Source organism: Chaetodon auriga, chromosome 1 (genome assembly GCF_051107435.1).
Source record: "Chaetodon auriga isolate fChaAug3 chromosome 1, fChaAug3.hap1, whole genome shotgun sequence".
Lineage (NCBI taxonomy): Eukaryota > Metazoa > Chordata > Actinopteri > Chaetodontiformes > Chaetodontidae > Chaetodon > Chaetodon auriga.
In genome coordinates this window covers 28,539,614-28,564,434 of record NC_135074.1, presented here as the reverse complement: position 1 = coordinate 28,564,434, position 24,821 = coordinate 28,539,614, and the positions used below count along the sequence as shown (strand labels likewise).

The 24,821-nt window shown below is 42.6% G+C and overlaps 2 protein-coding genes across 3 annotated transcripts; one reads left to right on the top strand and one right to left on the bottom strand.

The window, feature by feature from the left end:
- Nucleotides 1–649: 649 nt before the first annotated feature.
- ttc17 (tetratricopeptide repeat domain 17) lies at nucleotides 650–17,688 on the bottom strand. Its single transcript, XM_076733505.1, has 25 exons — nucleotides 17,495–17,688; nucleotides 16,771–16,860; nucleotides 16,368–16,537; nucleotides 16,032–16,143; nucleotides 14,655–14,786; nucleotides 14,149–14,258; nucleotides 13,905–14,052; nucleotides 13,555–13,694; nucleotides 12,619–12,779; nucleotides 12,096–12,208; nucleotides 11,752–11,904; nucleotides 11,096–11,211; nucleotides 9,433–9,589; nucleotides 9,172–9,243; nucleotides 7,878–8,102; nucleotides 7,024–7,243; nucleotides 4,983–5,102; nucleotides 4,335–4,624; nucleotides 4,059–4,212; nucleotides 3,824–3,944; nucleotides 3,344–3,503; nucleotides 2,866–2,949; nucleotides 2,144–2,263; nucleotides 1,880–2,023; nucleotides 650–1,727 (listed from the first exon to the last, which is right to left on the bottom strand). Exons 1-25 carry the CDS (start codon nucleotides 17,663–17,665, stop codon nucleotides 1,596–1,598), a joined length of 3,615 nt encoding a protein of 1,204 aa, XP_076589620.1. The 5' UTR covers nucleotides 17,666–17,688; the 3' UTR covers nucleotides 650–1,595.
- An 81-nt stretch (nucleotides 17,689–17,769) lies between these two features.
- traf6 (TNF receptor-associated factor 6) lies at nucleotides 17,770–24,692 on the top strand. Of its 2 annotated transcripts, none has more exons than XM_076733484.1 (8): nucleotides 17,770–17,831; nucleotides 19,205–19,527; nucleotides 19,789–19,939; nucleotides 20,470–20,628; nucleotides 20,761–20,832; nucleotides 21,069–21,146; nucleotides 21,281–21,604; nucleotides 22,523–24,692. In XM_076733484.1, exons 2-8 carry the CDS (start codon nucleotides 19,205–19,207, stop codon nucleotides 23,117–23,119), a joined length of 1,704 nt encoding a protein of 567 aa, XP_076589599.1. In that variant the 5' UTR covers nucleotides 17,770–17,831; the 3' UTR covers nucleotides 23,120–24,692. The 2 variants fall into 2 exon arrangements, with proteins under 2 accessions (XP_076589599.1, XP_076589607.1); XM_076733492.1 differs by lacking the exon at nucleotides 17,770–17,831 and adding an exon at nucleotides 17,837–17,935.
- Nucleotides 24,693–24,821: the final 129 nt, after the last annotated feature.

Here is a 24,821-nt window from a genome sequence, read left to right as displayed (position 1 = left end):
AAGGCCAAAGCTGTAACGTGACGGACGGCGATAATTAAACCTGACTCTTTCAAGACTTCAACACCTTAATCTGATGAGTTAAATTCAAGATAAACTGAATTTCAGTTCACAACCCTGAACCCTTGAATGTGACCTAATGTGACTGTATTTCACATGGACATTAAGTGAAACAAGAACAGGTGCGATTAAACCAGAAACACACAGTAAAATAAATCCCTCATTAAATGTTCAGTATGATCTGATGTTATTTAATATAAAACATAAATATCACATTGGAATACTGAGTTTTTATGATGTTAAGTGATCAGACTGTCGTTCTCCAGTTGGAGGAGGCTCAGATTAATTAAGTTTCCATGTCAGATATGAGTAAGCTAAAGGTGAATCCACAGTCTTTGAGATATGTGGATGTAAAATAATGATATCATGAAGAGAAAAGACTGTAGTTGATGAAGAAGTGTGTTTAAAGAGGTGAGACAGTGCCACCATGAGGCCGGTTTCCATGCAGTCAGTCATGTTCACGGCAGCAGTGTTCAATCATGTAATGTGAAATGCTACAACTTCTACAGTTTAATTTAAGCTTCATGGAGTCGAAACACCTTTTTTTGTTTCATTCCCCAAAGAGACAAAGAAGCGATGCAGAGAAATGAACTCATGAAATCCACACACTGCCTTTAATACTGTACATTTAATACAGATTCCACTTTAAAAGTTTTTTTTTTTATAGATGGTCAATGGCATATCCTTTTTCTGCCTTATGATTTCCATAAGTTAAGAAGCAAATGTAATAGCATATTTCAGTTTCTCTCTTTTGTACTTAAATTACCTTGGAGCAAAATCAAACAGTTTGTAGGTCCCGTATAAATAGGAATGATACAGAAATAAAAGTGCAAAAACTGAGATTTCCATCCATTTTATGAAGCACAATTAGTGAGGCCATATATAGTTCAATTCAAACTCCTTTCACCTCTGAGTTTAGAGGCACATTTCTCACCATTTAAGCAAAAGACTTAAATACTGTCTAACATCCTGTTCACTTGAAATTTCCAATTAAGTTACTTTAAAACATGGCGCCATCTCCAGGTTGTAGTATGTTATTATCGTCCTCGAGAACCTCACCTCCTCAGACCAAAACGCTAAAATGTCTTTAAGAATGACAGCGTGAGCTATTCCTCCAATTAGCACAGATTAAAATCAAAATATTGCAGAATTAAGTGGAACTCGAGAGCCTTATTCTATTTTGTCCCCCTTCCATTTTTGCAAGTCAAGCATACCTAGAAAAAAAAGACTTTTGTAACTTCTTGATTGTTAGGTAACAAGAGGCCCTGCGTTTGGCAGATAAGTGTGGGGGGGCGGCAAAATTATCTACAGTTGTCCTCTGTGATGTTTCGAACCTAATTTTTTTGAAGAGTTCAATCTCAAAGAAGAAAAAGAAGACAGACTCTACTGGATATGGATTTTGATACCTCATCTTTAAACACATTCAGGTTTTCGTATAAGTTCTCTGGTCTTCAGATGAGTGTGTGCGTGTCTGAGTGTTGTTTATCTGGTGTGTGCGTGACTGTGGGTACATCCTGGGATCCAGCTGGTTCAGTGCTTCAGGGCTGGCGGCGGTCCCTCTTGGTGAGCAGGTAACACTGAATGGTTCTTAGTCGGTCTTTGGCGGGGGCGAACTCCGGCTGCAGCTTCAAAGTGGACTCGTACCAGCGCATGGCCTTCTCAAACTCCTCCTGCAGTCAGGAAACACAACGACCGCGTCACCATGAGGACACGTGACCTGCATCGCTAACAGCTGAGGACAGCACTGGTCAAACCTGAGAAGGTCGCCGCTACGAGGAAACAAAACAAAAACGGATGCAGAGGATTTGACTGAAGCCGTTACCATTGTTATATAGACGTTGGCGAGGGTAAAGTGGTTCACGACAAAGTGCGGGGCAATTTCTACTGCCATGCGGGCGACCGTGAGAGCGTCCTCCCATAGCCGAGCGTTCTGGAAGATGTTTGCCAGGCTGATGAGGGGCACATCCTGGTTCACAATTCAGGAGGAGGGAAAAAGAAAATTGATTTTTGGATATTTAAAACAATCCTATATTCAACAGAAGCACCAGGTGGGTCAGCTGTTGGGAACAGCTGATGTGTAACTTGCCTTCATGTGATGGGGGGCGTAGTTGAGGGCCTGGCGCAGGCAGTCGATGGCCCTCTTTCCTTGACCTTTCACCCTCCAGTACAATGCAGCCATGCTGGATAACACCCATGATGTCTGATTCTGCAGGTTCAGAAATGAGGGGAGGGAATAAATGCACAACTAAAAGCTCAGTTTTTCTACTTTTTTCCTGCAGACTTGCAAAAAGCTAATGTGCTAAAATAACATGCTAGCTGCAGCACACAGTCTGAACCACACGTATGACAACAAACTCAGCAGGATCAGGGCTGCTATACAAGCAGCCATGAAACGGAGCAGTCTTCTGCGTCTCTCTCTGCCAAAGAGACGTTCAAAAGTTTGAATGTTTGACTCACGCCTTCATTTCTTGATATTTTTCTGGCTTCCTCACTGGGAAAAACCACCTTTATTTGATTTTCTGAAATATCTAAATTGAAAAAATCTGAAGAGTTAGAGAGTGCTACCGTTCAGGAGGTGAACTGGAGGTAACAGCTGTGACAGGAGAGCTTCAAAGAGTTGGCTACTGAGCAAGTGTTTACGCAGCTGAAAGTGTTTTTACATAGAACACATCCAAAGTGCCATCCTCGCCAACTCAAACATTTTAATAGTTACCTGTAGCAGGATATCGCAAGAAGGAACGAAAAACAAATCAGATCTCAACTTGATTTTGTGCAACAGAAAATGTGAGAGGATGTGAGAGCTCTTACCTTCTCCAGGACTTTAGCGATGCGTGTGCCCACCTGCTCAAAGGACTGAGGGGAGAACTTATCTTTGCCGAGGTTCTGCAGGACCTGGAGGTAAAGACCAAAGCAGACACGAGAGATCACGAGCTGAGAAGTGGAGCTGTGCTGATTACTGAGTAACAGTCTGTCAGTTCTATCGTGTTTTCTACAGAGCATAACAATGATTTCCCCCTGGAGAGTTTCAATATGCTCGGACTGATCCTGCTGGACATAAAATTTGGTTTCATAAAGCGTCATTTAACACATGCTTTATGGACGTACAGCTGTGGAACTGAAACTCACTGGATGACAACGTCTGAACGTTGAGTATTTTCACATTACTTCTGATCGATAACCACTCTGTCTGTGATTCTGTTGCTTAGTTTTTTTATGCACCTAATGTTTGGGTATAGAAAGGGAAGAGTATGCATCTTAGTTGTTGTAATCTATGACGTCAGCCTACCTCACGCAGCTGACTCTCTCCAGTGTAGTGGATGGCGGCACGATTGGCCACCCCTGCCAGGTGGTCGAGGGTGTGCATACTGGCAGCGAGGTTGGCGTTGCATAAAGGTTCGGCAGCTGGCTCCTGGAGTGGAGTGGCAAAGTCTATGTGCTCTGTGATACTGAAAAGAGATGGTGAAGGCGAAATATAAAACAAACATGAAAGACCATTTTATTTAATGAAGCTTGGTTTTTGATATGCTGCGATGAAAGAACATCAGTGAAGCAGCACTGTTTTTTTTTCTTTGTCCTCCAGTTCATGTTCCAAACACTCAACAGGTATTCGATATAAACACTCCATACATTTCCAAGGTATGTTGAAAGTCTTTAACACCTTAAGTCACAGGAAACACCAATCCTTTTAAAAACTCTTTGGAGCTGACTTGTTATTACAGAAGATAAGATGAACGTGTGTCAATGATCAGGACAGTCAGAGTCTTACTCAATGTTCTTTGCAGAAACAGCCAACCAGGTGCTAGCTACAGTGGTGAGGTCGACCCTTCGTGTCCGCTGGCACTCCTCTGGCCCTGGCCAGCCCAGACTTGTGTAGTCCCTCCAGCGACCTGACCAGAAACACCAAAACCACATGACTCCTCTCTCAGTGGGGGTCCAGCACCTCCGTGCTTTTTCTGTGTTTATGCTGGTATAAGTGAATAAAACACAGATGGATGTGATACCTGAAGGGCCGGGCGACGGGATGGTTGGCCCACTTATCTCCAAGACAGAGTGTCCTCCAGGCAGCGGCTCCCCGTTCTGGCTGTCATCAGAGCTAGCAACGCTGTCTGTCCCATCCACCTTAGCCTTCCTGACCCGCTTTACCTGGAAGGTGATCTGATGAAAAACAAAAGCCGCTCACTCATTCAGTTTGACCTAACACACTCCAGTCACAGAGTTTGTTGATTATAACTCAAACATAATGTAATGCTGTAAAAAGGACGGTCAGGGACACTTACCCACTCGGCTCCGTCATCATCCTCACAGTTTCCGAAGCAGGGCCCTCCACCAGCACGGGCACCCATGACGCGGTCGTTCTTCAGCACTCGGATGCCTCGCAGGTCCCCTCGTTTGCCTCCGACGTCCAGTGCTCCCTCAAAAGCTCCCATCAGGTCCTCCTTCAGCTGCCACTCCTCCTCCCCTTCCAGTCCTCCACCTCCAAATGGGGTGGCCATTTTAGCTGTTCCTGAGGCAGAGTCCCGCTGCTGTCCAGCTGCTTCACCTGACCCATTACTGTCCAAAATGACCTCTGAAGAGGGGGGGTGACAGGTGTAAACACAGGGGAAATGAGCCAATTGGAGCGGTGCTGAGCTACAGGAGCATTTAGCAAACTGATCAGGTTAAAGGATTAGTGATGTGACACTGACAAGGTAGAGGACATTCAAGTCAAGGAATCAGAGACGTCCATATAGCACAGTGAGAGTGGTCACTTTTAAAACAAGGCGTTTCTTCAAATTCTAGTCTGTTCATGTTGGATGCAGTGTAAATTTGTGCCATGTCAGGAACAGCACTGAACTGCGACACCGTGTCATTTCTTTGGGCCAAACACTCTCCTCTACAGACAGTTTCATGTGGCCACTGAAGGTGTCACAAAATCACTTTCTTACTCTCAAAGAGCAGGGAGTCCTCAATGGCAGAAACGGCTGGTGCATCCGGCTTCTCTTCGCTGCCCTCCCATTCTTCCAGCTGTATGCCGAGTTCCTCCTCAGCCACGCAAGCGGCACCCTCTGGATCAACGCAAATCAAGTTTAGGTACACTTTTTTTCAAGATTTTGACAGTAGACCTGGAGCATGAAGTGATACGCTTGCATTCAAAAAAATGTCTTCACAATCACATTGATTATCAGTCTTTGTTGAAAAGACATACAGCATGTGACAAACACAAATGTTAAATATATTCTCAAACACTGTTCCTGTGTATTCGTAAAGCACATTTTACGCATCAGTATTTTTGGAACAAAATTAATATTCTGTGCCAAACATTTTCCCACTCTTAACGAGTGAATTACATAATCAGAGTGTTTGTACAGACAAGTGACTGTTTGGTTATTTACTTTGAATTAAGGTAATAACCTTCAGCTTTTTATCTGTAAAAAGGTTTCTGTAACTACTCCGTCGCTGACCGATACAGCTGTTCAAAGCGAAGCCATGAAAGCTCCCTCTTCTCTGGGAACAGTTCTCTCCTGAACAGAGTGTGATGCTGTTTATATTTCAAGACAGAGCAACTGTGTTTGTTTTTTTTGGAACAAACAAATCAGTCTTTCAGCTTCTCCCTCTATCTAAACTCTGCTGACTCCATTCACTGTCTCCGTTTACTCAGGCAAAGCTCTGCTTTTTCAACTGGGAAACTCCCACTATCACTGGGAAGACATTAGATCTGTGCACTGCATTACTGGATGTCACAATCTTGCAGGATTCATAGGACACCCATGAAAACAGCTGGACACAATGAAAGGTGAGCTCGAAACAGGCACGTTTTTTTCTCCTTATGCTGCGACATTTGTTTCAGGCTGGACGAAGCTTTTACAATAAACAAATGTTGACTCGCCAAGATAAGAGGTGCACGAGGCCGTTCAGATAGCAACAATGAGAAAATACTCTGTCATGATTACACCTCCGTACACAGCAGGACTGCACGAATGCTGTTACTGTTGCAACCCTGTATGGCCCTCTTTGTTGCACTGGTATGTTTCACTGTTGCTTGTCGGCTAGTCTACAGTGGTTGCCGTTATTATGATGTTGGGTGAAGCTTCTTCTCAAGCTACAAACCAATATTCTAAATCAATGTATGATACATTGTTTTTCAAATCAAATGTGGGAGGAACAGCAGCCAGCACAGAATTTAACATGAGAAAAGTTGTGTATTTTTCTCTGTATATTTCAACCTTTTCAACCTAACTTGAGGTGGGTGTGTGTTTTATAAGTGCTTCTGTGACCTCATGTACTCAGCCTGCTTTATGGGAGCAATATTTAGCTTTGGAGAGTAAAATATAGACCGTTCTAAATTTGGCATCAGCTATTTTCTGCAGCCTAAATTATTGAGTGGCAAAATTTCTCCACTTCAAAGCACTTTTCTCTTCACTCCCACTGATATGAATAAAGAAGAAGGTGCAGTCTCTATTCGCCTCAGAAGCGCAATATACTACTTGCTTCTCACAACTACTCTTGCAGCTTCAAGTGACAACAAGGGGGGTTTCTGAGTTGAAAAAACAAGAGTAAAATGTGTCTGGACCTCCCGGTGCCCACTGGTTATTTGTAAGCTTCAATTAAATGTTTAATAAACCAATGTTTGGAATCAGAACAATGATTCACACCATTAGATTCAATTTACCAAAAGGCACAAACACACTGTCCTTGTTTGTTAAATATCCAAGATTAAGCAACAGAGGTTTGTGTTGTGCTCAGCTTCTTGCTTGGCTTAAGCACTGTCTGATGATGCAATGGTTAACCACAAATAATCTATAAAAGCTACACTTCATTTTGGTATTGCTCCCTAACAGTGTATCCTAAACTTTACCACAGTAAAGTTTAATTGCCTGCTACAACAAAATATGGGAGGGTGCCATTATAAGCATTCAAATTCTCGGAAAAATCCATTATGCTTAAGAGATAGCGATAAATAAGTCTGTGTGTGTTTAATTCACTTACGTGAGCAGGGCTGTCGCTGTGAAAGATTGTAAAGGAAGGGGTAGAACTGCAGACAACGCAGCAAAGGAAGGCCGCTGCGACACTGTTCACAGCCAGCAAGGGAAGAGAAGGAGGAAGAGGAGGAGAGTGCCGTCTCCAGAATGTGGCGGAACAAGGCCAGAGCACCTGTCACGTTGCCCTGGGCCAAGTGCACGCTCACCAGGCTGAACCGGATGTGGGGCTGAGGGAGGAGAGCAAAACAGAACAGGGGAACATTAGCTGATGGGTAAACATATGGGAAAACTGAAACTCAGCGTTTGTAGCTATGTTTTAAATATATCTATAAATATATAATGAACAATAATTAAATAAATACATCTACATATCAATAATTTATGCATCCTGATTGTCCATGCTGTAATTTTACTGTCAGTCTTTTTTGTACACATGAAATCTATTGTAACTCTCTCCATACTGGGATCACTCCTCTGTTGCACTTTCTCAGGTTTCTCTCATTTTGTCTGCTTTAAAGGGGTTTTAATGGGGGGAAGTTTTTCCTTATCTGAATTGAGAGAGTATGGATGGAGGATGTAAAGCTGCTTGAGGCAAATTTGTGATAAATAATTCACATACACATGTGCACATGCTATGTGTACATTGTACAAAGGCAAGGGGTCAAAACAAGGTTGATTTGGTCTCTCACTTACTGTATGAGATCCAACTTGAAAGTGGATCTCTGAGTGAATATCTGAAAGAGTTGCTTGTTTTTGTCAACAAACAAGTGTACCTAATATAATGGCCAAAGCTGTAAAGTAAAGGTAATAGAGTGCACACATGCAACTCCTAGATGGCAAAACCCAGTTATGTGCCTTTACCTCTGATGCATTGACAGTCAGTGCTTGCTCCAGCAGTGTTTGAGCGTGGGCGGTCAAGCCGTGGTGTAGCAGCAGGTTAGCGGCGTTGGTGAGGGACAAGTGACGGTGGGAGGGCGGGGCTGAGCTCAACACTTGGCGCAGGCACTGCAGGGCATGGCTGCCATTACCTTTGGCCCGCCAGAATAGAGCTGCCTCATTGTGGATGAGCCAGCGGGGTATAGTGGCCTATACATACAAAAAAAATTCTGTTAGTGGTGAAAATGTTAGCCGATCTGAAGTATCAGTTTCTGGGCTGATCCTGGCATACTTTAAGCGTTTCACTCCATATCCAAGTAAAGCTTAGACTGTGTGAATATGAAACATTATTTGATCACTGTTCCTGATTGGCAAACCTGGTTGGCAAAATTCGAAAAGCTTCGACGCTAACGAATCTGATGTCTCTCCTCTCTCCTTCTCATTAGCAAAGAGCAGAGTGAAAAAAAAATCAGGATGCAGCTTCTCATTTTTAGCCAGCGCTGACCGTCACGTTTGCCGGTTGAAATGACAAATGCTGCTGGTGGCAGGTCATATCAGCTTTCGCTAATTAATGTTAATTCCATGAGTAAATTGATGGCAGGCCAAAATAAAATTTGGATGCTGTCGTGTCTGTGTGCTCTCTGCAAGCTGGTGTCTGTACTCTGCCAAAGATTGTTTATGGGGTAACATTAAAAGAAGCATCACTCTGTAACACCAAGTGCTTCTGTGGGCACAACAACTCCAACAGTGTGATAAATACTTCTCCAGCTGATTGATTCACGTCAATTTCAGGAGTCACATTCTCCCAGTTGAACTTTCCTTAGTATTATAGTATCTGTAAGACAACGTGTAAACTCCAGCTCATCCTAAATGCTGCAGCCAGAGCGCAACACATTACACCTCTACTGAAAACACTTCACTGACTGCCGGTACAGTATAGAATTGTTTTCCAATCATCACTGCTTGCTTCAAAGGCCCTTACCGGTATGGCTCCTAAACATATTTCTGACTTGCTCGCTGGCTACAGCCCAACCGGATCCCTCAGATCATCAGTTATGAGTCTCCTGAACGTACCTTGAATTAAACCTAAATCAGGTGAGGGTGCATTTCGTCACTATGCTGCTGTTCTCTGGAACAAACTGCCTGATGACCTGAGATCTGAGACTTGACTATAATTTAAGATTATAAACTTTTATAGTTTTGAACCAGAGCCAACTGTATTTGGATCAAGTAGCTCGTGAAAAATAAGGTGTGGCAGATTTAGCAGGAGCCCTCTTACTTGTTTCATAGCTTGAGCTATTCTGGAGCCAATCTGTTCCAGCGTCCATCCTCCACTGCGTGACTGCAGTATCTGTAATCACACGTATTATTATTGATGATTGCACTTTCTACTGCACAGTTCCGATACCACAGACAACACGTACAGAGTAAGAGCATGGTAGTTCTCTAACATACTGCACATGGTATCTAACCATCTCCATTATTCTCCTATTCCAATCACACACAGGCATGTATATAAAGTAAACAGGCAGACAGATACCTGCAAGGCAGAGGGATCCGGCAGCTCCTTCTCTTCCAGAGGCCAGTCTAGTGAGGCAGGCAGGAGGGCTGGATGTGGTTGGGGGATGGGACCACAGTTTGGCAGAGCCTCCGTCTGGGGAGGACTGCTGCTCCCGTAGAGGAGAGTTGCCACTGGGCTGAACATACACAATTAGACATATTTCACTCACATCATTTGTATGAGGCAAGTTTCAACCTATAACTCTGGAGGCATAAGCTTAATCTTTTCTCACTTAGCTTCTATCTTTGCTTTGATGTGTGCTGCAGTCACAAAGATCTTACTGAGGAACTTCAAACTCAAGTGGAACATAGCTATGCTGCTACTGTGCAGCCAAGAAATTTAACCTCCGTTTAAACCTCGACGAATCATTCAGGGCATACCCTCATTTTCATTTTCTCAATATCAAGAGTACAATTAAAACAGATACACACACAAAACATGGTACAGCACAAAAAAGCAGTTATCTCAAATTTACCATTTCCACTTTGAACATTAGCCAATCACTTGAATGACTATAGGTCCAAAGTGAAAGGGCTTTATAGATAAATAGAAACCAATGGTTGTCTTGTCCTGCTGTTAGAGACGCCCACCCACTGCTTTCACACAATGATGAACAAAATAACTGTCACCAATCATGAATCTTAGGGTGGAGAGACAAAGTGAATCTCAGGGTTTACGAGTGGAGACAGCGGTGTCTCTATGGATAACGTCACCATAATCCAGGACAGACAAGAAGACAGCCTCAACTATTCACTTCGCATTGAGCACAGGAAAATCAGCTCAGTTTCCATACAAATATTCACTTTATTGTTAAAGCCTGCTCACAAGTTTGTTAATACGAAAGTTACATGTAACGATCAAGCGAGATACCAAGATATTTATACTCCAAGACCGTCTCAATACTGTGTCCATTCAGAGTGGTAATATGCAAACTACTATCCACAATATCACTGGCTGCAGAGAATAGCACATGCATAAAGACAGGCATTACAATTTGTTAATGTTGTTGCTAATATAAATTGAGAGAGACCAGACAGGATCCACTATTGAACCTTGTGGGACTCCCTTTGACACTGGCAAAAATACAGAACCATCATTCCCTGAAATGACACATCGCTGTCTATGAGACAGGCAGTCCTGAAACCCTTTATAGACTTCAGAGTCAAAAGCAGTATCACAGAGCTTTTGTAGGAGCACAGCATGATCCAACGGTATCAAATGTTGTGTTAAATCTACAAAGAGGGCAGCACAATATTTCCTTTTGTCAACAACAGATACAGTATCATTTATAACCAACAGACTGGTGTGGACTTAAGAAGAATCATTTGAGAGGAGTAATCTGAGTTAATTATTAGCCAATGACTCCAGGACTTCAGGAATAGGCCAGTTTGGAAACTGGCCAATAGTTATAGATAATTCACCACCCTTATGCAGTGGGGATATATGTGCAGATTTCCAGACTTGGGGGATAGCTACAGTAGAAACAGACTAAATAAATGCGTAATTTGTTCAGCAACAAAAGGAGCGCAGAGCTTTAAAAACGAAGGGTCTAGTTTAATCCTCCCTAGTTGCTTTCCTACAATTGAAAGCTTAAAGTGCCTCCTTAAAAAAATGACCCCCCCAACCAGGAATGTGTACCCACCTGAGGCCCTGTGTTTCAGGTGGAAGGTAGTAGGTGGGCAGCAGGTGAGCAGGGGGAACACTGGGATACTCATGGGCACAGTCACTCCTCTGAGGCCACAGCATCCTCTGCATGTCCTGAAGCAAAAACACACTTTGCTCTCATTCTACAACAACTGCATGGTTGAATATTCATGTTATCACACTGAAACAGAGCAAAAGGGTGTAGGCTGAAGCAGTTATAGTTTACTGCGCCGACCCTTTTCACACAACACTACCTTCCATCCACTACTGATATCAAAAGTAACATCAGACAAATTTTACAATATCCCTACTACTAATGACGACAGGCCATTCTGAACAGATATTTTTATACTTGTCTGTTAAATTATCAAAAGAATACAGGTGAGACAAATATTACAGACTATCAATCAATCCCTCCAGGAGGATTTTATTGACTGTCCTCATATTCTCATGCAAAACAAAATGTGATGCTACAGTCATTCGTTTTTCTCTTCCAGTGCGGTCTCTGGATTTTGTTGAGCGTGTACAAACACTACGGAGGTATCGTTTGTCCTTTTGGTTTTAATTTGGCGGCGTACTCCGCAGTCACTGAGCCGACCTGCGGAAAACTGGATCCAAACATAAACAAATTCTAAAAGCAGTTTTTTGTCTTGCCTGTGTGTAATCTTGATGGCTGCCCCAGAGGGCAGCAGCAGGGTCTTGGTCTCCGGACACAGAGGGATGGAGCTGGGGGCTGGCTGCCGTCTGGTTTGAGTTGCGCTCCGACACAAGTGCCACACTGGATGCCACCGACACCTCCTCCCCAAACTATGAACAAAGAGAGGAACAGAGAGCACTGAGAAACAGAAACTCTCACTGGTGATGTTCCCCCATATGTTTCCATTGATAAATATCCACTGACATCTGTACAACAAAAATTAAAAAAAAAAAAAAACCTGGCCTAACAATCACTTTCCTCCTTATCCTTTAAGCACATTATCACATCTCAAAAGACTCACTTGGACATAGTGGACATGTTCAAACAGATCGCCACGATGATAGCGCACAGGCAGGTCAAAGGGGCAGTAGAGGCTGCGCTGCTGCTGACCCAGCCGACACATCTGATGGTTCCCTGGAGCACATGTGACACACAAAACTCAGGTGATGCTCAGCATTTTCTACCAAATCAAGGTAGAAGTGTTTAGCAATATGCATGAAGATCAAAGCTTAAAGTGACAACCCATCAACTCACACAGTAAGCTTGCTTTCTCATTCTGTTGTGAAGACAGTGATAAAGCTTTACCCTTCTCAGCAGAGCACCTGTCTTATCATCTCACCTACTTTTTCATAATTAACATCTGCATTTCTCTAACATAGAGAATGCCAAATCACAGTCAGTACAAGCTGACATATTCTTTCTTGACCAGATAAAACAATGAGCTTTTCTTTAGGAAAGAATATACTGTATACAGAATCCCAAAAGTAATCCACGCCTGGCCCACCTCAGGAAATGTTCTCTGCTCTACGTGCATGGCATCTTACCAAGCTGGGCTTCCTTGGCCATCTGGGTTTCATGGATAATGTTGCGGAGGATCTGCTCTTCCTGCAGCAGCTTGTATTTGTCCAGAGCCTCCTGTTGGTGAAGGTAGTGGTCATGCTGCTTCTGGTACTCCTTGAGCTCATTCAGAGTCCGCTGCAGGGATCTACGAATACAGGAAAGCGAGGAAGGGAAAATACAGCACAATTAGCAGAAAAGCATAGCAGGGAAGCATAGTCTATTAGGTGATTATCCTGCAACCGCAATACCCATGTTAAAGCTTTGGCATCTGCATAAAAAAAACCACTTTGCTTTCATAGCAAAACACTGACTCTGCCAGTTCTGGGCACTTTTCTTTTTCATACATACTCTGACTGCATCATGGAGGGGTGTAAGTGCAGGGAAAACTTCCCTACAAGGAAAAGTATTTTGGTTTTATTGTAATCATTAAAAGAACCAAACACGTAGTTAATGATACTCTTACATTTTCCTTGCAATGCACTTTTCATAAAAGCCTAGACCAACCAATCCTTGTTGAAGCAGAAACATGGTGAGCAGTCTCAGGTACTCTAAATTTGCAAAGAAAAGTTGGAATCAGAAATCTGAGTTCAGTTCTACTGCTGTCATTTTTCAAGGCATTTTTAACTGAACAGTAAAAAGGAAGAGAAAAGAGGAAAAATAAATAAATAGTGGAATGCCTCCTCAAACAACCTAAACCAGGATCAAATGTGTGGTCTGTTAAACTGGTAAACTAATTTGTCATCTGTTTCTTTGTTACTGTTGGCGGCTCACAGTGTCACGCAATGGGACATGTTTGGAAATGTCTTGATATCAGTCAATATCTTACCTCTTTGTACTTATTTGATTCTGTTTACAGTATTTAGTAATTCCATGGAATCAACCAAAGTGTTTCATCTGTGTATGTATGAGCACTTGCCTACCTGTGCTGGGCTTCCAGGCGCTGCTCCAGCTTTTGCTGACAGAGCACAGCATGTTTCCTCCTCAGGGCCTGCTCGAAGCCTGGCTGGGCCTGCAAGGCCTGCTCATAACACAGCACTGAGTGGTTGTATTCCCCAAGCATCTGGTTAGACAGCAATAGAAGGAGACAAACAGACTATGGATACAGCAGAGGTCACAAACTGATTTGTTTCATATAGAAATCATGCTGTAACAAAAGAAGAAAAAGAACAAAACAGAAGCAATAGCTGTGATGATGCCATAATAAATGCTGAAGTCTATGGTTTAAATACACACGTCTGTACTGCAGTGGAATAGTTTCTCTTTGTCTTACAGCATAAATGTTGCCTAAGGTGTAGTGGCTGGTGAAGAGATCTGAGGTAAGGTCCAGGGCAGCGTGGGCAAGAATAGCAGCGTCTGCTGAGAAATGGGCGCGGTGCAGGATGTTGGCCATGTTGACCAGGGCGACATCCTTCTGCTGCCTACAAGTGCAACACACGCACGCGGGGTGAGAATGTGAACACCTGTGAGCAGTCTCATACAATAAACAGCATAGTATCCGACCGGTCTGACTGTACCTTGGGGAAAAATGCAGAGCTCGCACCACACAGTCCACCGCCTTCTGGGGTTCATTCTTCATACGCCAGTAAAATGATGCCATGTTGTACAGCACCCAGGATGAGGAGTTCTGGAACACACAATCATTAACATTAATCATTAAAGGACCAACTGCTAACTGATAGGACTCTTAACTCTTTCCAAACATAATTTTGGTGAATTTTACAATGGATCTTAGCCACACACATGATTGGGCTGACTTGTAGATACTCTGGAGGGCTTGTATTGACAATGGTTATTGCTTCAGTATTTTGGTGTCATGAAGTTATTTTCAAAACTACACAGATTGTCTGATGTTGACTGACAGAAAGTCAGATAAATACATACACATATATGACTGTACATGTGATATATATGACTTATTCTACATGCATTCCGTGCTTTTGTACAATATCTGTAAAGAGGAAAAGGATGGTCTTGAATATTTATACAGTTTAGTGAGGCAAGTTGTACAGGCAGACCTTACCCTCAGTAACCCTTGATGGATGCGATGGCCCACTTCATCAACACTGCGGCCCAGCTTATGAGACAATGAACTAAAAATGGGATCCTCCTTAGAAAGCAGTGGGGAGGTTAAGTTTGCCCTCTCCTGCACACCCTAGAGCAGACAGAAGGGGAGAGTGAATGACTTGAAATTTTAGCATGTGGCCAGTCAAACACAAAGGCTCCATCACTATTGTATGCATAATAAACGGAGCCCAAATGATCCCACCTAACAGCAGGGTTCACTGAGTCTCTCTGAGTGTCTTACAACTAGATAAACAGCATACAAATTTCCAAGGCACATATCTTAAATGACTCTTCAACTACATACTGTATAAACAAGCATGATGTGCAGGTGAACACTCACTGGATAAAGCACCCGATAAAGCAAGTAAAGAAAATAAATGGATGACTGAAAGAAATATAGTGGACTTGGAACAATTATCAACTTTATATATTGGTACCTGCCCACAGAAACACCACAGTCCTTTAATCTGCACCCAAGGGCCTCATTTGTAAAACTGTTCTTGGACATTAACGCAACCTTAAGATAAAATCAAGCTGTTTTCGAGATCCAGAGACACAGATTACAGTGATTTGCATTTCTCCTCAGACACAATCTTTACTGCTGCCAGGGTCACAGAATATAAATGTCTTGTTACCCCCCCGCCCCTGAAAAATGTAAAGTGTGTAATATAAATATCACACTAGCAACCTTGTTGATGAACAGCAACACAAGCTTAGCTTTTTAAGAAGAAACAAAACAAGCTTCTCTGAGCTACACAAGGACAATTACTGAAACAATTACTTTCTTATTAATTCTGGATTACTGAGATGTAATTTACCGACATTCAGCTGCTTCCACTCTGGGCCGTTAGATTGCATTTCCCATTAAACTCTTCAGGTCATTGTGAAGATAATTACAATGTTCATCACTGCATTTTATTTAATAAGGTTGGCTGCGCTTCCTCGTCTGTTCTCAAAAATCTGCAAAGTCTTTGTCGGAAAATTTCTTTGTCATCTTATATCTCATCTTTGGTGCTCTTGAAATCTGGTCCATTAACTCATTGTAGTTACTATCTGATGCTGCAGTAACTGTATACCAGAACTGATGTAGATAAAACTGACTTTGTTGTTAGCACACTGATTGTTAGGAAAAATCTGGAAAGCTATCAACACATTTAAACATTCAGATCTGTACTTCAAGACCATTACTGATAATCATCCCATATCTGCCTATGACTGCTTTTCCCGTGAACCCATACTGTACTGTGGCAATTTAGATGGTATACATTATCATGAGTCATTTCCATCTTATTCCTTTCTGAACAGACTATAGACACGTTTGGGATCTACTCACCCTGAGATGCTGGAAAGCATGGATACTGTAAGGTAGTTCAAACACTTTTGCACAGTCAGGCTTTTCTAGATCTGGGGGCATGGCTGCCCGGGAATCCACATAGTCTTCAGGGCTACAGGAGAGGAGGAGAAAAATCACGAGAGACCACGAGACAATTTAATTATAATCATAAAGAGACTGCAGACACATGTTTAAGGGTGACATATCTTGTCAAACCATACCTCAATGACTTAGCTATGCAACATTTAAATGGTGCCCCAACCACTTAACCACTAACCACTAAAACACTGTAGAGATTACAAGAGTGTGTACAGTGTTTTACTGAGGAGGGCTGACCTGATGTCTTTGCTTTCCAAGGAGATATAAGTGCCATCATACAGGTCCAGGTCTCCCAGCGGCACCTTAGCCATGATGCAGTCTGGATCTTCTTTGTAGTGTCTCTGCTCCAGCCCTGTGTCTCTGTCCTCGTTCTCCTCGATATGAATCTTTTGTGCCACGAGCTGCTTCTGCTCAACAACAACCAAGGACAAATAATCACTGAGGACTAGTAAGCACAAGAAGTGGATAGATGACAGAAGAAGTAACTAAATGACTGAAGAAGTAACAGAGTGTATTTTTGCTCAAAGTAAAAGAGAGGGTTCTTTTCCCAAGGATGTTAGATACTGATACTTCTTTCCTGCACAAATAAAGTAAGTCTAAAGGCAAGAAACTCTACTGTTAGAGAGATTAAGCCACACACCTCCAGCTTCTTGAGGTAGTTCACACGAGCATCTTGCCTCATGAAGATCACGACGTCATGCGGATGCTTCAGGTTCAAAGGTGAGTGAACCTGAAACAAACAGTGCGGTGAGGACTGGCTAACAGTGAACGTGTTCATGTCAGTCCTGCTTAGAGCAAATCTGATTCAACCACCGGAGTGATCTAATGATGACAGTATATTCAAGTTAATCTGAGTCATATTAGAAAGTGTCTATTCAGCTCTAATTTAAGATGAGCGAACTCAGCTTTTTAGAGCCCTAAAGCCTTTCACATAAACATAAACACAGTGTTTCTCTCTAAATGAAGGTAGCCATTTGCTGGCAATTATCAGCAACCGAGGTAAAGGTTATCTCCAGCATATTAACAAGCGGTGTCCAACGCGGACATTGACATGGGCCTGAAATTCTTTGGTCATCTTGACCTCGAACACCAGCACCTAACGATAACGTCAGTTTTAAGGTAGGGTTAGCTAGTGTAAGCTAAGCGATTTAGCCAAACAAACTCATTTTAATGTTACTTTCTTGTTATATGTTACGTTGCCGAAACTGTCGAAACGAGTTTTGTTGAGTTAAAAGAGACTGTTAAAATTACGTTAATTAACCACATAGCAAGACGTTATCGTTAATGCTAACCAATATAGCTTTACAAGCTAACCACCTAACGTAAGCCTTAGCAGGTAAATGAGCTAACGTTGACTGTCATACTTGCTGTTGAATTTTCCCATCCTCTGTAACAACCCAATGGGTCGTAGCTCCTCCGGAGTCCACTATAAGTATGCAAAGAAGGATGAAAAGCTTCCCCTGAAATGACGGTTTTCGTGTACAGTTGACACGACAGGGCAAAGACTCAGGACTGATCTTCCTGAGGTCCGCCATTTTTCTGTCTCAATTTGTTCTGTGGCAACTGCTACCAGCCTCCGGCCAGGCGGCGGCGCTCGTGTCCGCACCAGGCAAAAACCCAACAATCGTTTTGATGACGTATGGAAAAAAAAAACAGGAAATTCTGTAGAAACCAAAAGTTCCAGACGTTTTCAGGGCAAAGGTGGGTGCAATACAAGAGTTATACCCGCTTTCACAGAAATAATACAATACTACTTCATTGCCGCTATTGTTGATGAGGACGTGTGTTCGCTGCCTGCTGTTTTGGTCTGTATCTTTCTTTTAATCGCTTTTTAGCACAGCCAGGTTACAAAGCTGAAGTTCCGCATCCAGGGGCATGAGTGGTCCATCAAGTGACAACATTAGCAAGTTTTTATTGTGTGCAGGGCATTAGCTATAAATTACCTGCTATGAAATAGTTTGCGACGGTGTGTCGGTGTTCGCCAAGGTGCCACTTTGGTTAGGACATTGTTGAGCCATTAGTTGTGACAACAAACCGTAATAACGTTACTTCCCATATAGGTGTAGCTTCACCTCATTTTACAGTTGTCGACACCCCCACTTTACATTTGACAGTCTAAAGTCACAGCATGAGTAATAGATGTGGTTTCACGCAGATGCAGCCACATGGTTAACTTACTGAACCCACGATATATTCATATTAAGAGCTGCCATGGCCAGAAAAATATGATTCAACTCAAGCTGAAAGTTCAAGATTCAGGTTTGTGTTGCCATTTAGTTGGTAGGAGTCATCTTTGGTGACCTCATATAGAAATTAAACAAAACAGAAACTAAAGTCAAAGTCAAACAATTAAACCACAACGAGTAAAATCTACTAATAAGACAGTCGTGCGCTGAATTGATTAGCTGATTGGCAGCTATTTAGTCATTTTCCGAACAAAAATACCACATATAACTTAATTGTGCTAACTTGAAGATTACCATACATATTATGAAGTTATGATGGGCGTTTTATTTACCATTGTCTGACAATTTAAAGACCAACTGATGAAGCGATTATTGGAAAAACTAATCAACTGATTAGTATGACAGTAATTGTTAGTATTCCCATAGGAATGCTTTTAGCACCATATGGTACATGTGTGCTGATTTAAAACAAGTTGTAAAGATGAGTAGTTGAAGGGGGGATTTTAAGAAAGATGTAAAATCCTGTGTCTCCTTTTCTGCAGCGTAATGCTGTAGATATCAGCGAGGTGTGGTTGCACCTGGCCTGTGATTTTTAATGACATTCACACGACTCAGTCCTGCTGTGTCTCTGACGTTTGGTGTTGTCCCGCGACACAGTTATGACTCGATGCCAGCACAATGCCATCCTGCCGTATGGAAAACCTTCTCAGCTATCTTAAATAAAAAGTCTCTGCTGAGCTTTCTTCAGTACTGATCAAGTATTGACCTCCCACTTTGAGAGAGGAAATAGTCGCCAATGCCAATTTGGAAAATAATGAATATGTATGCACAAAATACTGCTTTATTGATTTCTTTATTTTGACACTTACGCCCTTACACTCTCCACAGATGGCTTGCTTTGACAGTAATAAGGGCAGTTTGGCGGAGGACAGCTATGAAGGAGCTGTTGGTGGAGAGCTGTCCGGCTGTGCGTTGGCAATGCTGGAAAAGGAACGGGAATCCCTTCTCAGCCCCTCAGAGAGCCCTGGCACCCTCATCAGCAGCGCCTCCTCCAGCTTACAAGCTTCTCCCGTCCAGGGCTATGACGTGGAGTTTGACCCTCCCCTAGAGAGTAAATATGAGTGCCCTATCTGCCTCATGGCTTTGAGGAATGCCATTCAAACACCCTGTGGTCACCGTTTCTGCAAGAACTGCATTGAGAAGTCCATTCGGTATGCTATTGTGCAACTGAACACTGAATACTAACTCAAGACTTTAATGCATTTGTTAACACCAGCTTCTCTGTTCATTATTTATTAGTAACAGCACTATCTGTCAAATGACTGAGTAGTAATTAAGAATAAATGTAGTGGAGGTACAGTATGTGTCTGAATGATGCAATATTTTCACAGCTGAAATGAAGAGCACCATGCAGAGCCTGAGGATCTTAATGCTCAGCCTAAATATTTGCTGTTCTTCCTCTTGTAAAACAGTGATACAGGACAGCGGTGCCCTGTGGACAATGAAGTGCTGTCAGAGGACCAGCTGTTTCCTGATAACTTTGCCAAACGAGAGATTCTGTCGCTCACAGTTCGCTGTCCAAACTCTGGCTGTGCTGAGAAAATGGAGCTCCGTCATTTAGAGGTGAGAGTTTTAAAAGTGACAGACATCTCTGAGTTTGCAGCTCAACCAAGAACACGGAAGCAGAAAACTTACGTTAAAAACTCAGAATCTATATTAAGATTGAAATAATGTTTACATCTTACTTGACAGCTGACTTCAGCGCCACCATAGTCAGCACAGTCTCCTCTTTCTGACTGTTCCTCACACTGCTGGCTCCCTATCAAAATACCACAAGGAAGGTTTAAGTCTAGTGATCAGGGACAAATGCACACATGTTGAAATGCTGATAGCTACAATTGACCTAAAGAGACTGTTTGTCAAGGATCCTTGTTGATGCAAAACATCTTGTGAACTCACTGCTGTCCACTAAGGAATAACGAGGGATTAAGGGCGCTGTCACACTATGTGTCCTTGTTTTGTGTTAAAAAATGTGTCAGGTGTCAAGTCAAGATCATCTTCCTCTCATGTGAGCGATTGAATTGTTAAATGTGAACCACTGCTGTCCTGCTACAGAATGAAACTAACTGCATTGTTTCAATCTATTGTTGCAGAATCATTTGGCAAGTTGTGAGTTTGCCACTGTGCCGTGTCCACAATGCCAGCAGTCTGTGAGAAAGAGCCACCTAGAGGAGCACACGACTGTTGAGTGCCAAAGGAGACCCGTGTCGTGTCCAGATTGTGTGGCAAGCTTTGTTTATGAGGAGAAAGAGGTAATGTTGTCTACCTTATGTAATTGCTCCCACTGCTTTTTCCAGAATGATTCTCACAGGAAAATCACACAGCTGCATTGTGCATCAGTGAGGATTAGTCTCCTTACAATCTGCTTTTGTTTGCTTCTTTAGCTCCATGAACAGCAGTGTCCTTTTGCCAGTGTGACGTGCCAGTACTGTGAGATGGATCTCATCAGAGACCAGGTGAGTGACATAGTGCCTGCCACAAAAAAGGCCTCAGGTAAATCAAAATGTTTGCACAGTTGTGAATTGTTATGTATTTAAAATAACTTCTGTCAATGTGAACTTCTCTTTTGCTAAAACGATGGGGAACCATTCCACACCCAGTCTCAGCTGATGTGGGCTTGAAATACTTGTTTGAATACTATTTTTAATAAATAAACATGAATGAAGCTAAGATGATCATGTTGTTGTTTCAGATGGAATCTCATTGTGATACAGATTGCCCAAAAGCACCCATCGCCTGTAACTTTAGCACCTTTGGATGTAAGGAAAGGGTAAGTGATCAGATGCAAAGTTTCTATTTTACACAGTTGACAGAATAATCCATCAGAAGTTGGCTTGTTGCACAGCTATTAGTCCCATCATCCCTGCAGACCAGATGTAATAAAGAAAAACTGTGCCTCTGCAGATGCAGCGCCACAACCTGGCTCAGCACATGCAGGAGTTCACACAGATGCATATGCGCTACATGGCCGAGTTCCTGCGTGGCCTTAGCCTCAATGGCACCACACCCAAATCCCTGTGGACGCTAGGACCTTCCGTTTCCCCTGAGGACCAAGGAGCCGCAGCATCAGGATCAGCCTGTAGCGGACCCAGAGGAGCTGCGAGCTGCAGCAGCAACTGCGCCCCATGTCAGCCTAATGAGGAGATGCAGAGGCTCAGAGAGATGGATGGGCGATTGGTGAAACAGGATCACCAGCTGCGTGAGCTCATCATCTTAAAGGAAACACAGGTAAAGGATGTCGGTGAGCTTTGAAGTACAAATATGCGCATGTGGTTTGTCTGTGTACTCACAGAATCTAGGATTAGGATTGTTGCCTTTGCAATGCATCTTGCCTGGCTGTATGTCCCTGCCAGTGTTTGATCTATTTTATATTTTTCAGACAGTGTTTGATTTCAAAGTCCAGCACACCGGTAATTTTCTTGAGCAATTAGTGATTTGATGCTGAGCTAGTTAGTAACTTTTAAAGGACAAAGACACACTTGTGTGGAGGTTGGTGTCTTAATGGCTGCACATAAAGGAATACTTTTATTTGTGTAGTTTTTTCAGTGTATTTTAGTCATTTCGGGCGAAATGTGAATATGGAGAAGAAAAGGAGATTTAACTCTTGCTGTGTAGAAAGATACAGCTCTAGTAAAAAAAAAAAAAACCTTTAGCCATGTCTTCATCAGTTGATTGAGCTATATTTATTTTTCTGGAAAGCAAAAGTTGTGTCTCCATTTCCACTTGTCCTGACAGTGGTTTTGGCAGCACATTGTTTTACCTCTTGGAGCACATTTTATGTCTTATCATTCCATTCTTCAGCAGTGTGTCTACACAGGGGGCGTTTCAGCTGCATTTTTCATCCCTCTCAGGCATATCTGACTTAACAGATCCATTCTGTTTTAATCAGTGCAGCTATTTCTCACACTTCAAGTCAACTTTCTTCTGTTTTAAACATGTAGTGACAGAGATTATGTGTTGGGCTCTGAGCGCTGCTGAAATGCGGTTTACCTACAATCAGTGCAGTGCCTGAACACAGCCTGTGTAGACACAGATGGAGCATGAAAGCTGTTGCTGCTCTGCTAACATGCTGCTCACACTACACCTTCTGTGTAAACACAATGTAAGCCTTTGTCATTTGAAACGACTGTACTGTGTCTTCCACAGGCTGGCCAGCTTGCAGAGCTCAGGAGAAGAGTGTCAGTACTGGAGGAGATGGTGAGGGAGCTGGAGTGTCACGGTATCTTCATCTGGCGCCTCAAAGGTTTCTCTGTCCACCTGAGGAACCAAGAGGCAGGCCTGCCAGTGGTGGAGCACAGCCCTGGCTTCTACACAGGACGTCCAGGCTACAAGCTGTGCCTGCGATTACACCTGCAGACCCCCAATGCCCCGCGTTGCTCCAACTATATCTCCCTCTTTGTCCACACCATGCAAGGAGCTTTTGATGGACTGCTGACTTGGCCGTTCCAGGGCACCATCCGCCTTGCCATCCTAGACCAGAGCCCCGAGGGTCAGCACCATGTGGAGGTGATGGAGACTAAACCAGACCTGCAGGCCTTCCAGAAGCCCACCAACCAGCGCAACCCCAAAGGATTTGGCTACGTCACCTTTCTGCACCTGCATCAGCTGAATCAGAGAGCCTTTGTTAAAGATGATACTCTACTTATCCGCTGTGAGGTGACACCACGTTTTGACAATATGCTTCACCGTGAGACACCAACAGTGCAGCCTAGAGGACCTGAGGCCTCAGTTTCAAGGGACTAAAGTCAAACTCATACCTGCTGGATCATCATCGTTCCAAGATAACATTACAGTACATACAGTACAGTTTGTTTTATTTGATGGACATCAGGAGGAGAAAAATTCATGTTCCCAGTTAAAATGTGGACACCACAAGTACGCCAGTATTTATTTGTTTCCCAGGTTTAAAATGTCAATGTCATTCTTGTTTAAATAAATATACACAGTACAACCATTTTTAATTAATTTTGACATGTATGAACTCACACACGGTACTCACATGCAGCAAGTCTCATAAGTTCCAAATGTGTAAATAATCAATAATATTTAATCAGTTCGTCGTCACCAATTTCTGATGCGCACTTGTAATATTGCTAGTAGACTTTGCTGTCTTAGTCTGGTTGTTGGAGATTGAGCTGAATGTTAAAGATACCCTGTGGAGTTTTTCACCACTATGGAGCATTGTTTTCTCACGGGCAGATTCCCATCGTAATTTTTTATTTTATTCTCTCCTAGCATGCGTGTGGGTCATATGATACTCATGCTCAAGCACTGCAGAGGGTAGTAACGAAAATGAGTAGTGCATACAAATAATGAAAATGAAGAAAAAGGCAAACAGGTGAAATTAAGCTGTGTGCAGTGTTACAGTTTTGTTATAATGTCCACAGTTTACAGTCCACACTCTAGTCTATCTTTGAGTGAAACAATATGCAGAAGAGTATCATGTCAACTGGAGAAGGTGAAGCAGCAGAGCTAAAAAACAAGTCTGGTCATGTCCATCAAACAAAAGGAGGGCCATGTGACTTTCCTTGGTTTCATGGTATTACGCAGGACATCTGTTGGTGGTAACATGGCGAGCAACCTCCAGCAAAAGGTGAAAACTTCTAGATGATTCATTTCTGGATATTTGAAAACAATGCAAGTTTTAAAATATTCTCCTTTGCAAGTGAGGCAGGAAATGCATTCAACACATTTGTTCGACCTCAAGGACTCATGCAGTTTATTCTGACCGTAAACATGTTTACACCAAAAACTCCACAGGGTACTTTTTAAGTGAAGTCATTGTAAGGCAAAGGAAAAGCAAAACTCACATTCATGTGCTCTCCAAACTCAGCCACTACTTCTGACTGTACTGTTCTTTGAGCATCGCTCAGCCAAAAACTCTTTTCAGCTCGGAGGATTTTCTGTTTACCTGGTTTCATCAGCACTGTTACACCCACGTTACATCTCTACAGATGTGTCACTACTACTTGCTTTTTAATAGAATTTATGGCAACTTTCACTCAAGTTCCTACTTAATGTGACCCAGAAAAATATTTCACGATTGAAAACCATATGGTGCCTGTTCAGCCTTTGCATGATGTAATTAATGTTTTGTTTTAGTCTTGTTTCTTCATCTGTAACATTCAAAGTGAGTCAACTGTGTAAACAATGATTGATGCTGGTCGCCATTGGATCATATCACATGATCCAATACTGATGAAAATAGCCTTAAAGCCAAGGTTTCCTACAGGTCTTACAGCCAGTGTCGTGTCTAACATGTACTGCGATGTCTTGACTGACTTGAACCATACATTAAAAAAATCAACTTCGTTTGATTTCTGGCATTTTCTTCCATTCATAGATGACTAATTTGAGAATGTGCTCTACCTTTTGCTCCACTGAAGGAACCTGGTAAAATATTTAATATAAGAAAGGAGCAGTTGGTGTAGTTTGGTAGTTTTGA

Excerpts from the sequence above, each read along its gene's own strand:
- traf6 (XM_076733484.1), top strand. The coding sequence starts at position 19,205 with ATGGCTTGCTTTGACAGTAATAAGGGCAGTTTGGCGGAGGACAGCTAT. Across the intron at positions 19,940-20,469 it reads TGGAGCTCCGTCATTTAGAG|AATCATTTGGCAAGTTGTGA; the intron begins GTGAGAGTTTTA and ends CTATTGTTGCAG. Across the intron at positions 21,147-21,280 it reads CCTTTGGATGTAAGGAAAGG|ATGCAGCGCCACAACCTGGC; the intron begins GTAAGTGATCAG and ends GTGCCTCTGCAG.
- ttc17 (XM_076733505.1), bottom strand. The coding sequence starts at position 17,665 with ATGGCGGACCTCAGGAAGATCAGTCCTGAGTCTTTGCCCTGTCGTGTC. Across the intron at positions 16,538-16,770 it reads ACTACCTCAAGAAGCTGGAG|AAGCAGCTCGTGGCACAAAA; the intron begins GTGTGTGGCTTA and ends GTTGTTGAGCAG. Across the intron at positions 16,144-16,367 it reads TTGGAAAGCAAAGACATCAG|CCCTGAAGACTATGTGGATT; the intron begins GTCAGCCCTCCT and ends CCTCTCCTGTAG.